At 36.0% G+C, this 16492-nt stretch overlaps 1 protein-coding gene across 26 annotated transcripts in view; it reads left to right on the forward strand.

The window, feature by feature from the left end:
- The window catches only part of CAMK2D (calcium/calmodulin dependent protein kinase II delta), a 337844-nt gene extending 322146 nt beyond the window's left edge, over positions 1 to 15698 (forward strand). For 15 of the 26 annotated variants that reach the window (XM_059170007.1, XM_059170045.1, XM_059170087.1 and 12 more), the window contains 5 exons: positions 4948 to 5023; positions 8882 to 8976; positions 10774 to 11002; positions 12434 to 12529; positions 13743 to 15698. In XM_059170007.1, the coding sequence (XP_059025990.1) occupies positions 4948 to 5023; positions 8882 to 8976; positions 10774 to 11002; positions 12434 to 12500 (467 nt within the window). In that variant the 3' untranslated portion in view covers positions 12501 to 12529; positions 13743 to 15698. Of the gene's footprint in view, positions 1 to 4947; positions 5024 to 8881; positions 8977 to 10773; positions 11047 to 12433; positions 12530 to 13742 lie in introns of all 26 variants that reach the window. The other 11 variants (XM_059170069.1, XM_059170107.1, XM_059170190.1 and 8 more) reach the window with 2 other exon arrangements.
- The last annotated feature ends 794 nt before the right edge of the window (positions 15699 to 16492 follow it).

The raw sequence follows: 16492 nt of genomic DNA on the forward strand, positions 1-16492 counted from the left end.
ATGAACTTGGAGCCTAGAAAGGTTTAAGGTTAGTAATAGAGATTTGGCAGTCTTCATTATGTGGTCAAAGGCAGAGAATAAGTAAGACTGCCAAGGACAAGCAAAAAGATGAACAGGCTGAGGATATACATTGGGAAACATCATCATAGTTGATAATGAAAAGTTATGACTTGTGGAGGACAGAATATGAGGGCAAGACTGGTAAAATTGTGGTCTCATTAGCAAAAGTGAGGAAATTAGAGAAGGAAATTTGATGTTTAGTTTTAGACAAGTTGAAGATTTTTTTTTTCATCATCAGTAGGCAACAAGACATGATGCTTTATATCTGAATTGTTTCCATTTATCAATTATATATATTTTTAAAGGCTATCTGACCCTCACTAAGAAATGTATATGTTGGAAAGGCCATTGGATTGGGAGTCAGAAAGTGCTTGAGTTTGTTCTGGACCACTATTCATTCAAATATTTATTAAACATGTACTGTGCTAGATATTGGGTTGCAGTGGTAAGGTATCTGCCCCCATGGAGTTTACAAATAGAGAAAATGTAATCAAATATACACAAATAAATACGTAAATACATGTATACTAAATGATTTTAAATAGCAGTTGTAGGATATGTGTGAATTTAAAACATATTGATGGAGACCTCTCCTAAAATGAGGGACAGGGAAGGCTTTTTTTGAAGAAATAATAATTGAGATTTGATTAAAGTAGAAGCAGAGATAGGGGACAGTTTTCCAGAAAGAGAGGATAATACATATGAAGGGCTGACAAAAGAAGGAAGCATGGCCATTTTGAATTTCTGAGAGTAGGCTATATGGATTGATTGGAGAGGATAAAGTAAAAGAGCCTTTGAATGGGTCTGGTGAGATGGGCAGAGTCTAGATGATTGAAGATTTCATATGTCTCCAGATATTTATTCTGGAAAAGAAGTGGTGGGTGCTTCCACCAGAGTGGTAGTGAAGAAGGAACGAAGTAAACTAATCTGTAAGACATTTTAAAAAATAATATCAGCAGAACTTTAAAAATTAGTGTGGGTGGGGTGAGGGAGTCAAAGACGAATCTCGGGGTTTTTTCTGGTTTGCACAACTGGATGATGATGTTGCCATTTTACTAAGAGGGAGATCCCTGGAAAAGCAAATAGATTTGTGGGGGAGTAGGAGTTCAGAAGCTCAGTTTAGGGTATGTTGAGTTAAAGAAACATTTGAAATATCCAGGTGAAGATTCCAAAATAGGCATTGACACACAGATCTGAAGGAAAGGACTAGAGAAAAGGAAGCAACAAGGCAGGAGTCATTGGACCATAAATGTCAATATAAAACACTGGTGTGGACAGGATCATAGGGATAACGGTGTCTACGGAGAGGAGGACCTCGACTCAAACCTTTAAAAGGAATTAAAACATATAAAGTCCAGGTAGAGAAAGATAACATAGCAGATGAGAGTGAAATCATGTGACCACATAATTAATTAGTAAGAAAAGCAGGAAAAAAGTGAGTATTTCAGGAAGGAGGGAAGGAGTAATCAGCAAACACTGTGCCTTTGGGCAGTGCCTAAAATCTGCTTGTTTACCTGTTAAACAGGTAATGTTTGTCTGCATATCTCAGATCATTGTTGATCAGATCTGATATTGTTGCTCTGATCAGATAAGATCTGCTAATGTTTGAGAAATGTTGAAATCTGTCATTTTTATTATGTAATCATTCTACATTCCCAGGGCTTCTTGTTTGGTTGGTTGGTTTTTAACACTGGGACCATTCAAACTCTTATCTTACTCTTCCAGGCCTCTTTAGAACAATGGAAGAGCCAAAAAGATAGGAATTTGAACATGAAAATATTCCTAGTTCTTTTGCATAGTTGCATGGAAGCAATTATATTCAGGATCTGGAGCGTCTCTCCCGCTTACTTTTCTCTCCTGCAGTTCCCCTAGACACCTGGAAGTCTCCAGAAACTATTTTGGGACTTGTGGGTCAAGGCTTGAGTGCCTCCATTCTGTAAATAAGACCACTGGATAAGCAGTTCTCTGTGATTAAAGTGCTGGCTAAGGATGGAAAAACTTTTGGTATTCAGAGGATGCTGTATTGGTACACTCTTCCTTCATCTTAAGGGTTAATTAGTGACACATCACAAGCTGTCCCCACTTTGACTTCTGGAGTGGTCATTACTTAATCTTTTCAAAGACGGAAGGCCAGACGATAGGGGCCTCTTCCTGCAGATCTTAGACATCCAGTCATCTAGGACAGTGATTGTCCTTTACCCTCACTGCTGAAAAGTAGAGCTAACTAGCACCGAAACCTCACTCTTCCTGTAGGTCACTGTGGTAATAGTCTCAACCACAATAGACTACTGTGTACAAATGATTCATTTCCAGACTTCTGCTTTCCTTTAGAGTCAGCTGTCATGTGCTGCCTGTGACTCATTCAAGCTCCTTTGCCCCAGGGAAATAAGCACTCTCAAGAGTCCCGAGTTCCAGGCTCCTCCGAAGCCAAGATAGTCATGTTGTTTTTATGATGGTGCAGCACAGAAGCATTCTCACTAATTCCCACATGCTCTCCTGCCAGTTAAAGGACCATTGTTTCTGAGCCTAAGGACTAAGAGAAAAGGGAATTTGTGTTGCTTTGATTATGCAGGCCAAAATTAAGCCAGTGGTAGCATGTAAACTATTAAAGAGCTAATAAGTATTTCCACAGTGATTCAGAGGGTGAGAGATGGCCATACATAGACTTGATATTTCAATTCCATAATTTGCTTATCAGGGAATGCAGAGACTTTTGGAAATTTCAGAAAGTGACCTTGAACTTTTCAAACTCAATAAATTGTGTTTGCCTAATGAAGCTCTACAAAGGGCACTGATCTTATGTTTGTTTTCCCCCTCCTTGTTTTTAAAAATTGACATGGTTTTCTAACCTGTGGTTTTTTATTTAGCGAACTGAGAAATTTAGTAGTTTTAAATAAGGATTTAATATTGAGGAAGTTTTCTTAATCTCATTTCCTGAGCACCATCTCACCAACATCCTTTATATTCCAGAATCGGGTCAGCTGTCACATGCATTTTTTGCCAAATGTTCATACTGTTGAGGTCAGAGACAGATGAATCACTTGTTGCCGAACTAAATTAAGCTAAAATGTGCCATTGGCAGCATCTCTCTTACAGAATTATTCCCTGCTACTACTTGTGTCAGTATATTTTGGATGCTTGGATATATTATATTCATAAATCAAATAAACAAAGGCAAAAAATGTTTTAAATGTGTGTAGGAGCTAAAAAACCTTATGTTCTTTTTTCCCCTAATATAAATGAAAACTAATTATGTAACTAAATGTCAAATCTAGTCTATATAGTGATTTTTAGATACTATCAACCTTGACATTATTGGCAACCATTTTATGGACAAATCATATTTTATAGTTTGGTTTCATATAGTATAAATGAAGTCAAGTTCAGTTTACTGGATATTTATTTTAAATAAGGAGTATCATAACCTGGATAATGTGAACATTTAATTTTGTGGTTAAAACCTGTTTAATGAAGATCTGTTTCATTGAAAATACATACTGGTTGCCTTTAATCAATAACAAACTAAAACCTACCTTTTTCTATGATGAATAGCAACTTCACTAAGATAGAATGGATATAACTTTGTGTGACTCTCCCAGTTTATTTCTGGTGATTTAAGGAAATTTTACATTGTTCTTAAAGCAAAATTCAGGGAAATTTAATTTTTAAAAATTTCGTGAATTTCATTAGTAACAGAATAGTATTCTGAAGTCAAAAGATTATCATTAATAGCAGTTGATCAAATTCACAAACTTATTGAGCATCTCTTTTATTAAAGACATTGGAATAGGAGCGCATGGGTAGCTCAGTGGGTTAAAGCCTCTGCCTTCGGCTTAGGTCATGATCCCAGGGTCCTGGGATGGAGCCCCACATCCCTGCTCAGCAGGGAGCCTGCTTCCCCCACCTCCCCCCCGCCTCTCTGCCTACATGTGATCTCTGTCTGTCAAATAAATAAAATCTTAAAAAAAAAAAAAAGACATTGGAATAAAACTTAAAGAATAACAAAAAATAATAATAATAACACACCCCACCAAACCCCCCCCACACACACACAGGGAGCTTTTAATTTAACAGAAAGGTAGTTACACAGTGAACAAAGTTTAATAAGAATTTAAAACCAGTAATTTAACTAAAGGTGTCATGGTATATAGCATATGCTTAATTACCCAATGAATGATACACTATAGGCATTCAAAAAAGGCATAGGACACTTGCAGATGTAATCAAAGAGGAATTTACAGGAATAGGTGGGATTTGAGCCAAGCCAACTATTAATAATTTTACCAATTGTGGGCTAGAAATAGAAACAAACATGTTTGGTGTTGGAGTGACAGCTCTGCAGGGCAGCTTCTATCTAATTATCTGCCTACATCCACATAGTGATTCATATGTTTGTTTTCCAGTTCACAATTTACTGAAGGCCATTTGTCTAAATATGATGGCAGTTACAGTGTTGGCACCCCCATTTTTAGAGTTGATTGGGCTGAAGTGTAAAAAATATACAAAGTGTCTCATTGTAAAAGATCATCTATGCTCTGAAGATAGACATTTGTTAATATTCAAGAGAAAAAACATTTACAAACTCAAGTTGTAAAGGTAACGAGAGCTTATTAAAAAAAAATAGTCTTGAATTTCAGTTGCCTGAGGGTCCTGTTAAAAATATAGATTCTGAATCTGTAGGTCTGGAGTATGTGAGAATCTGTGTGTCCATCAGTTTCTCTGAAGAAGTAGATGATGCTGGTCTCTGCACAGAGAGAATAACACCACGGTCCAGGGAGGGCTAGGTCTTCAACAGTAAAACCCCACTGAAGGAAAGTAGCAATATTGTTAGAGTTTTCTGATAATAAAGGACAAAAGCCACATAAAATGCTCTATCTTTGCCTTTAGCACGAAAGCAAGAAATTATCAAAGTCACTGAACAACTGATTGAAGCCATCAACAATGGAGACTTTGAAGCTTACACGTGAGTAGAGGCACACTTACTTTGCTTTCGTGCATATGACAAAATATTTTCTATTTGAATGCACTCTCCAGTGTACTAGAATTCATGTATGTTTAACCCCAGGTTGATGTTAGCAGTAGTTTTATTTCGGGTATAAATTAAGTGTCCCCAGAGGAGAAATAAATGTAGGATCTAGAGAGGAAAGACAAGACTTCTCATAGCAGGACTGAGGCTTTCCCTGGCAATTTACAGACTTGTAATCACCAGCACCTCTGTGTGGGGAAGGCATGCCATTTGCTCCATGAGAGCAAAACTATGAGAGAGAAAAGCACAAAAAAAGGCATTTTGTTTTGAGAAATGTTTTGCCTCACACTCTGTTGAGGTTCTGGGACAGAGAGAGATCAGGAGGCATAGTAAGGCAGCCTTCTTCCTCTTCAGCCAGTACACCTCAACTCTATCTCCATCTCTTTTATGAGTTTGTTTCTTAAGAAGGTAACAATTTATTTAAAGGAAGGTCCCAATGCTTAGTTTATGAACTACTGGATCATAGAGTGTGTAAAGGAAATTACTCCAATCAAATAAAAATAAAGCATTCAAATAAATAGGGCATGAAGGCTTATTTCACAAAGTATGTGGGTCAATAAGCTAGCTATTTGGGTGAGGATAAAAATCAGTCTAAGCCTTCCCCTTATTCCATACAAGAGAGCCCCTCTTGAGTAAAAGAGTTAAATGCCAAAAAGAGATTGAATTTGATTGGAAAATTTTTTCTAAGTTTAAAAGCAAAGGAAATAATCACAAATGAGAAGATAAAATGATTAGGCAACCCAAATAGATAAAACTTGTATACTTAAAAAAAAAAAAAAACCAAAATAATAATTTTAAAAAGCCAAAATTTGCAAATTTCAAGGCAAGAGCATTTTCTATCCATCAGTTCAGCAGGGATAAAAACTGCTTACAATCAATGGGGTGCAGATCCTGCAGGACTATGGTGACTTTCCTGGATGGGGTATAAATAGAAACAAACCTTTAGGTTAGTTGTGGTGGCAGGAGTTGGGGGACATGTAGATCTTAAATACCAGAAAGCTTTTATGAAGTTTCAAATTGTTTTAGCCCTCTAATTTTACTTATAACAAAAATGTAACATGGTGTGGATTTTTCATGTAAAGCATGGATAAAAATTATAAACATTTTTTGAAGCAGCATTCATAATAGTGAAAAATTGGAAACATCTGTCCAACATTGAGGTAACCAGTAAGTAATATGTTGTGCATTTGGTACGGTAGATGTTTTTGCAGTTTCTGGCACTCAGGCAAAATGCTTATGATATAGTCATGATGTCTATAATTATTCCAGCTACAATTTTTAAAAAGCATTAAAAATGGAATGAGATATGCCCAATTGGTTTTAAAAAGGATAAAAGAACATTGCTTTGGGAAATGCAATTATGTCTGAAGGTTTTTTTTTCTTTTTTTCCCCAATTTTATGTAAGGTATTTCTTTTATCATCAGTTACAAAGAGTCAAATATAAAATAATGGAAAAGAGTAATTGAGGGTAAGAATTAAATCCAAGATTGCTACTTATAAATTGTATATGTGCATATAGATGCAAGCACATGCATATACATATGTATTTGTATCAACTATTTAACATGATTTAAAATAAATACCTGAAATGAAATAGTACAATATGAAGTTTGAAAGAAAACTATGTCAGAGACCAGAGTTCCCTTTTTAAACAGTTGAGAAGTCCGTGCCATAGAACATGCTCTTTTATGCTTTTTGCTGATAACTTTGTTAGACCAATAGGATTCTCTAAACATGAAAATACTCTTTAAAAATATATGTATTTTTTGGTACTAGTATTCTCCTGTGGAATAGTAAAAAGTGTGTTTTGGTGGGGGTGGTAGCCAGGCAAAACTGGGATATTTCCTGTCTTCTCTGACAGTTCAATATAAGGCGTTTTAAATAATGCAATCCCTTGGAATCGCATCAGCTTGCCTAGGGAGGCCTGTAATCTGGCCTGAGGTTGCTGATAATCCAACAGGACCTTCCACTTGGGAGCTTTCTGGATGATAGACTACATTGGTGAAGTCCTTAGAATACCTGTTCAGAGCATGTGTGCCACACACATACATCAAGGGGAAGCTTTGTAAATCCTTTATTAATCCAAAGCCTATCACAGGAGATAAATGCATACATACATAGGAGAGAGAAAGAACAGATTAGTAGGTTTTCAGATCTGTTGACTCTCTTGATGGTTAGGTAAAGAGATCAATCGTGGCACAGTGATTCTCAGATGATTTTAGTGCCAATATATGGTAGTAAAAAATTTCGATTCACCGATGTTGACAACCAAAAGTCAAATTTATAGAGGAAGTAGTATCCCCTGGCAGAATAAATTCCATTACCGTAGAAACAGTGCTCTTCCCATTTGCCTCTTAGAGATTATATATATTTGACTTTGAGCTTGGTAGTACCTGCCCACCAGCAAGTCTAAGGTAAAATATAAAATGCCTCCCCACTACACCTGCTACCCCTGCCTTTAAGGCTTTTTTTTTTTTTTAAACACAAAGGATAATCACTGGTTTGATGTTTGATTTTTAAAGTATTTTCTACTTTTATTTTTTTTATTTTTTTAATTTTCTACTTTTAAAATTGTCCTTAATATCAGTTCCACATTCTATGAACAATATTGCAAAAAACCATAGTGAGCTGGCCTTTTGAAACTTTATTTCTGTTGAACAGTTAAATTGTTTTACCTCCCCAAAGGGGAATGTTTTAGATGTAGCCCCAAAATAGTCCCAAATCCTTTTATCTACTTTGTAAACTTCCACTAATTTGTCAAATCCAGATCTTCTGTCGCTTCCTCTGAGAAGCCTATCTTGATCACCACAAGCCCAAGGAATTGTTTCCCCCTTTGTTTCCATGGACTTACATACATACCCAGGGCTCACCAGATCACACGACTAACCATTATTCCCCAGACATACTCTGTGTTCTCACACTACTATGCTACTGTCATTGCTACCCTCCTCCTTCCTACCACCTTCCACACACTCGGACAATTCCTACATATTCCTGAAAGCCCAGCTCACATGTTTTTTCTCTTAAATCTTGTCTGTCCCATATGTAAGTAATCTGGTTTTTAAGCACTTTGTATTTATTCCTATTTCAGTCTTTATTGTTGCATTGTAATTGTTTCAAAAAATATCTGCTACATAGTAGGTGTTTAACAATTCTTTGTTGAATCCAAAGAAAGTTTAAAAATGTTACATCTATTTATTGAATTACATTTCTAGGATTAAAAAGAAAACTAATTTTTACATTTTATTAGTTTTATTTTAGAAGTTCAATAAACTTTGAATACAGCTTTTCCAGGAAGTAAAGGATGTGACACATGCCTTCAAATCAATAATATAGATACTTGACAGGAATGTAGAAGGTATCAGAAATTGTTCCAAATTATTTAATGTCAGAGACAAAGTTGGTTTTATATGACTTGGAGAGTGTATTGGACTTAGTATTTAAAAACTAAGGGAGAAACTGGAGAAAGAATAGAAAGTCCACCTTGGAAATATGAAAAAGCAGAAATTTTTAAAAAAGAGAGATTCCTAAAGTAGTATAGATTATCATGGGCTGTAACTTGCTATATTATCTTTCCTCATCAGAGTTCTCTGCAAAATGCTTTTTTAGCACTTGCTCCTCAACCCACCAGGCCTGTGAAAGAAATTTTATATTGTTAGTGTTTTTTTAAAGAAACTCCCTTCACTGTTTGATAAGTAAGAGTGGATATGTGGGAAACAAAATGTATTAACTCATGTATTGGTTATTTTAATTATATTTTTGGTTTTTATTGTTGTTGTTTATTTGTCCCTACAGGAAAATCTGTGACCCCGGCCTTACTGCTTTTGAACCTGAAGCTTTGGGTAATTTAGTGGAAGGGATGGACTTCCACCGATTCTACTTTGAAAATGGTACATTTATTCTAAATTTAATAACATGCCTTTTCCAACTTCTCTTTGAATTTCTCCCAGATTTGCAGTTTTCTTTGCTGTATTCTACAATGAGAATTTTCACCTTAGTCCGGCATTTTATATCATAAAATTTTTTGTATTTGAAATTTTTTTTAAATGACAAGCTTAAAAGCTTTGGTGTTTTGAAAACTGTCTGATTTATAAAAGGTAATGTTGATTGAATATACCCCATATAAGTCCCAGTAAATGTATAAGCTGTAAAATGAATCACCAAAAAAGTAAGTTTTCTTAGAACATTGTGTGTATGTGAAAAAATAAAAGACACCACAGCGTGTCAGAATATTTGACATAAAGGAATGCTTTCAAGCATATTTAATGCTCATTTTCAAAGTAAAATATACATGAAAATGAGTGATCAGGTAAATATTTCAGTTTCCATTAAAAGAATTTTAGTGGTCTCAGAGCAAAGAGCCACACAAAAGAAACTCCTGCAGAAATCCTTGAGGTCATCAAAAAAGAAGTAACCTAGAAATTCCTTTTATCCTCTTTTCCTTATGCCTAAAGACTAGGTATTGTGTTTCGTTTGCATGATGGAAAGAATAAATTCACCTCTTTTCAGTGATATCTTGGTAAATGAAGTGTATTAATGATTACGATAATCAAGCTCAGTTCTAGTAATTATAAGCATTAACACGAATGTCTGCCTTGGCATGGGTTGGTTTTTTGTTTTTGTTTTTGTTTTTTTATTCGCTGGGCATTTGCAAGACAAAGAATTACATGGTAAATTGTCCTTACAAAGCAGTAAATTTTCTCATCCTCATAATGTTTCTTTCAGTTGGTTCTCCATTGACACCATCTCATCTCTAGTAAAAGAATAATTAACCCATTAAATATTTAACTTACTTCAACACAAACTATGTATCATTACTTACCATAAATACATATTCTTCGTAGTGAGGTATTCTTCTGTATATGATTGTGGCACTGAGTAGTTTACTCCAATCTCTTCTGAGAATAGGAAGCAGGTTTGGACAGCAGGTAACAACAGTACAGGCTGTGGTAGTGATCTAAAAGAGTGACATCAATCATCATTTGCACTAAATCTTCACATCTCTTGATCACTGAATAATTAGAATGTGTAGCTATTGTCAAAACACCAAAGGCTAGAACCTGCAGAGGGGTGCCTAATCAAAGACTGAACTAAAGAATCAGAACCAGGCTAGATGACCAATAACCAAATTTTGGCTTTTCGGTGGATGACCACTACTGGACTATTATGGAATGGACTTTATGAAGTAAAGGAGTCACAAGATGAAATAGGAAAACAAATCCATGCTATGGCCAGTTTTTTCTTGTTTTGTTTTGGAAACCATTATCTGCATATTTGATATTTGTTATATTTCCCTTGTTCCATGTACTTCACCAACTAACAAAAATGAACAAGACCATAGGATATCCTGTCACCTGCTCCCTGCATCTGGGCCAGGCCTTCTCCCTCTGTTTTTGTATCATGGCTTCTGTTTCTAACCACTTCCCATTGTAAATAAATACATCTCCCACCAAAGTTTCCAAAGCGACATTTAAATTCTCTATAAAGGGAAACACAGAAAATAATGACTGTCTACTTTTGCTTTTTCTCTTTTCCTTTATACTTTGCCAGGGACTCAATTAGTGCAAACAATTCAAGGTGAATGAATGAATGAATAGCGTTGTGTACATTAGCCCCAGGTGAAGTTACTGGTTTTGATTTACTTTATGCAGAAACTAAGTTCTGTTTTTCATGTTATTCTCTTTCAGCTTTGTCCAAAAGCAATAAACCAATCCACACAATTATCCTGAACCCCCATGTACACCTGGTAGGTGATGATGCTGCCTGCATAGCATACATTAGGCTCACACAGTACATGGACGGCAGCGGAATGCCAAAGACAATGCAGTCGGAAGAGACTCGTGTGTGGCATCGCCGGGATGGAAAGTGGCAGAATGTTCATTTTCATCGCTCTGGGTCGCCAACAGTACCCATCAAGTAAATATTTCCAGGCTGTCAGCTTCTTTGTTAATATACCCATGGTCAGCGTTTTTTTTACTTACTCCATTGTTAATAACATGATATATGTTATTTAATGCTAGCGGTCAGTTACATAGGTGGGAATGCTCAGGGAAAAACAGATTGTAACTGTAGATAGATCAGACCAGCTGTTTTTGTGCTGAAACACACACAGTAGAAACTGGAGGATACCCTAGCAAGCGGGTTTCTTTTTGTTAAATCATGTAATGAGGCAAACTGTGACTTCATCGTCACAATTGGCAGAGGAAGGTGAAGAGTTTCTAAAGTGGCCAATATAGTGTCAGGAACTTTATAGATTATCTACTGGGCTCAGTTACGGATATTAGAAGAAATTTATAAGCATAACATTTAAAATACAAGTAGCAGGTACCTCAGGGTCTTCCTCCCTATGCCACTCTACCTTGGACGTTATGTCTGCTCTTTCAGTCAGTAATTGGATGAATACTTATTGTACATCTCCTAGGTGCTTAACTTGTACCAGATAAAACACAAGGTAAAAGTTATATTCTAGTTTAGAAAAAAACTTAAATTCTACTTTAGAAAGCAAGTTATCACTGATACCAAAGAAAAATTATGAGGTTCATAATTTCAGAGTAGAATGGAATGAATGACCAATGTAGCAAATTGTTAATAACAGGTTGGAAGTATACCTTGTGTAGAAGATATCACTTAAGACCTTGTCCAACATTCCAAGTGGCATTTGGAGACCTGGAACAAATAAATGGTAGAGAATCAAGGAATATCAGAAGGATATGACAATGTCAGGATGTTAGTTTCATATGGTAGAGGAGTATAGGTAAAGAAGACTGGCTCCAACTGTAGTAAAGGGGAATAGTAAAGGGAAATAAAGTTGCATAAGTGAAGGGATGAGATGAAAACAAGAAGGGGAATTTAGACTCAGGTTCAGCGCACTGCTGATGTCATTCCAAATTCTCTCACCAGAATCACCTGTAATATTTGGGGGGTTGGCGGGGAGTGGGATGGGAGAGTCAAATTGATACAAACAGCCATTCAACTCCAAAGAATCTATCAAAATTTCTTAGTTTAATAACATACCACAGTGGTTTTCAAAGGCCTTCTCTATAGCCTTAATAATTAGATTTCACTGTTGGATTTGTAAAAAGTAGATGAAGGGAAAAAAGATAGCTATTATTTTTAGAATGAATTCCAGCATATTAAGAGAATGACAAAAGGAATATAATAATGTTTGTGTGTTTTTTACCCCAAAGAGGTACAGCACTAATTGCCAGTTAATATGGAAGGGATTGCGTTCATACAGTACAATAGGATAAGGTTTTTCTGCAATTCCCTGAAGTGTGTATGGGATAGAGCCTATTTAAGAAAACTTCATTTTATGCCAGGTGGCTTAAATGGGGCTTCTCTTAATAGGCCATCCTGTATTCCAAATGGGAAAGAAAACTTCTCAGGAAGCACCTCTTTGTGGCAAAACATCTAAGGCCTGAAAACCATTCACATATGGGTCTTGTAAGTAACATCCTGCTCCATGATACATTGTGGATGGAGCTAATGACTAAAAAGCTGCATGGCTGTTTTTTCTTGCCTTTAAGGATATTTTCTTTTGCATTATATTTGATGGAAAATATAAAAGGTCTTTGAAAACTTAAAGGATTTTTGCATGAGCTCTTGAGTCTAATGTTCGGCCTCGTTTTATAGCATAACGCTTGTTTTAAAGGTATTAAGTGCTGAGAAGAGCCTCCCTTCAGCATATGGATCTTGGCATTTTCGGATATCCTGGAGTTCCTCATCGGAAGTCCAGTCTGGTCAATTCAGACAACTCTCAATTATCCAGACCTAATAAAAGTCAATCTCTAGGATTTTTTTTGGTCTCTGTCTTTCTAGAGGTAGCCACTTGTGTTACGCACTGGGCTAAGGTTAATATATCAATTAATTTGCTTTGCCTGACTGACTGTAATGATATTTGACTGTGAAGACAGGCCACAAGAGGAAGTCAAGCCAAAATTTAAAACTTACATAGTGGGTAATTCCAGAGGATAATTGAAAGTTGACTGTAATTAAATTCATGCCTGTGTTGTTTTTTAAGATTTGTTTCTTAACTTGGATTAGGATTCAGATATGTGTGCTAATATTGTGAATATCTCCTCTACTTAAAGCACTGAACCTTGTCAGAGCTTTTAAAAAATAGTGCTCCCTACTATTGGATTAAAAAACAGAAAGAGACCTCCAATTAATTAATAATATGTTTTCCCTACTTTGAGGCTGGACTCATTAAAGTCCAGCCATTAAAGTCCATTAAATGGACTTCCAGGTTTAACTTCCCAAGGAGTCTATGAAAAATGACAAAAGCTAAGAATGCACTTAAACTTCTCACTCTTTCAACAAAATGATATGTTTAGTAAACAAGAGTGCTTACAATGCATATTTAAGTTCAATAATGTGATTGAAGCCTGGGTTCCTGTTTCTATTTTCAGCTTACCTCTGTGTGGACAAGTTGATAGATAACTAATATTGTTTCCTATTTTAATTTTGTCTCTGTTTAACATTGTGTATTTCATCTTTTAATGATCACAAGCAAAGATCTTTTATACAGTTGTACTTTTGATCTATTAATTTAGCTGAGTTACAAAACTGTAGCCTGGTCACATCTTTGGCAAAACATTGGACAATATTTTGTAAAACAATATAACTTATTTCTCACTCCCCCTCCCCTTTCTTTCAGCTAAATATCAACAGTGCCACTTCTACATTCTCTGTTCTCAAGGCACCTGGATGGTAACCCTGGGCCGTCCTCTCCTCCTCTTCATGCATGTTTCTGAGTGCATGAAGTTGTGAAGGTCCTACGTGTAATGCATATGTGATGCACCATCTTGTCATATATTCCTTCCTATACATTGTTTACACTTGCACTATGGGGATGTTCCATGCAAACTTCAATTACTGTTGGCAAACAATAGGGGGAGGTCAGACAAAAAAAAATATTTCCACAATATTCCAAGTACAACCTACTCATCAAGTTTCTGTTTATGCCAAGATACAACAGACTTCAAAATTATTCTCTGAATGACAATTTGTAAGAGAAATGTAAAATTTTAAAACTCTTTGCTGTTAATCAGTTTTGGGCTCATTCAACAAAAAGCAAAAAAAAAAAAAAATATATATATATATATACACACACACACACACACACACACATCTTCGGTTTTGTGGTGTGATCCTGGTTATTATTGCTGTCTAACAAAGTAGGTTAATATGTGGGTAAAATCACTCATGAATGTGGAAATGAGAATCAGTTGGTTTGCTACCACCTAAAGTCATGTTGTTTTTGGTCAAACTGGAAACTGGAAAAATTCACATAATTTATGAGTGATCGCTTTAAGATATATTTACACTTTTGGTGAATTCACTGAGTTTCATGTTCCTTTCTCAAATATGTGCACTCTTTTCTCCATTTGCTCTTACTCATTGCTGTTTGCTTTTTCTCCATCCTCTTCTGTCTTTTCTCACACACTACAAGACAGAAAGGAAAGTGAAATTTGCATCGTGGAGGTAACTAAACTAGCACTTTTGATCATCTTCCGGACCCACAAAAATGTCAAGATTTTAAAGGCTTCTTATTCTGCTTCGGCTCTAGTTTGGACATAGGGATCCTAGGTCAGCGGTATTAGAATTGCTTAAATTTCAGGTAAAAACAGTGAGGTTCCTAGTGTACTACCAGCTGGGGGGACTGGCAAGAATACCAGGTTGTAGTGCAGCAGGGTTTCCTCTACACACACTTAGTTCTGCTTGGTGGGAGGGGCCCCTCTAGCTGTCTAAAATCAGAGAGGCCGGCGAGGGATTTCCATTCTCATAAGTGTTTAGAACTCGATCTCTGTGGCTTGTGCTCTCTTAGCTTCTCTCTTGTGTCAGTAACATTATCTCCCTCTGAGGATTCAGATTTTCCAGTTTAAAAAGAAAAGGGAAATGCCCAGATTTTCTTTGTGCTTCTCATTTCTCCTTTGTTTATTCAACTCCTATAAGGCTGTTTTTCTTCCCTGAAATGCTTTATAGTGCATGATATCTTCATCAGCGTTATTTTAACAATAGTAATTCACAATCTTCAGAATCCTATTTTTAAAGCAGAAGCAAAAAACTAAACAACCCTCCCTCTTTCTCTCATTTCACCTTTCTGTGTTGACTAATCACCTTACATATTGTTGCTAGTGGATGTATGGTAGATGGATTGAAGCTTTTCTGATAATTACACAATTTAAAAATATATATTTAAAATAAATATATACAGTAAATGAAATGTATTGAGCCATGTTAACCTGCCAATGAGATCTGTGAAAAGTAATGGCCTCGTTTTTCCCTTTTTGATTTCTTTTACCTTTTTGTGAACCGGCTACACGTGGCATACATGTATTTTAAAAATAATAGGTATAGAGTGGTTTTTTTTTTTTTACACTTTTAGCATGTGGTGTTGAAGTATTACTGTAGATCAAGTATGTCTTCTGCACTAAGATGTGCGGAAATTGTGATTTGTTCTCTCCACCACAACTGAATTACACATTTATTATCTTCTATCATTTTGAAACACTGCAGTTTACCATGGGACACTGTATATATTTCTTGCCATAATGGTAAATGACTGATTGATATATTTAAGAGTTAATAAATTTGTGATTTCTGCTGACAATGTGTCCATCTTTTTTTCTTGAGAATTGGTACTATATGTATGCATGATGCTGACTAGTGCCAACAGCAACATGTCCTGCTATGGTCTCATTAGTTCATAGCAGTTTACCTTTGATGTAAAGATAAAGGCACTTTACTATATGCACAAAATAACAAACTCTGCTGGGAAGATTTTTTTGGGAACAAAATAGTTAAAAACAAGAGTCCTAAAATTTCTAAATATGTCCTCCAGTCCATCCTTCAGTGACTGCTAGGGTATAATCTAAATCTGACTGTATAACACTTCAGTGTTATCTTCAGTATGCAGGCAAGCACCTTGTCTCCTGCTACTCCTCAACTTGAACTTGAATGTACAGAAGTACAACATCTTTCAATTTACTGCAGGCATCATGCATCTATTTATGCTTGTATTCTTTCCCTTGCTACTTCTTCAACCTAATTCTTATCCCTAAAAATCCAATTTAGAAAATCATCCATTTGATTAAACTTTCCTAGACCCTGCTCTAAGCTTGCTCATCCTCTCCATATAGTGTAATTTGGGTCTAATTCTCCTGCCAGCCATGCGGTTTTGAAAATACATCTCTGTGTCTCCTCTACTGGATGGAGTATAATGGCTCTAAAGGTAAGAACTGTGGGTTCATCTTTATATCTCTAAACTCCAAGAGAGCCAGGAAGAGAGAAACTGTTAATAGTTTTGGACTGTTGGCCAAACCATGAATGGGAATGTCAGGATACAATCGGACCCTTCTGAGTTTAATGTTCAGCTCTGTTGATGTTGTCTTTGACACTCTGAGC

The sequence above is a fragment of the Mustela lutreola genome, chromosome 1, assembly GCF_030435805.1.
Source record: "Mustela lutreola isolate mMusLut2 chromosome 1, mMusLut2.pri, whole genome shotgun sequence".
Taxonomy (NCBI): Eukaryota; Metazoa; Chordata; class Mammalia; order Carnivora; family Mustelidae; genus Mustela; species Mustela lutreola.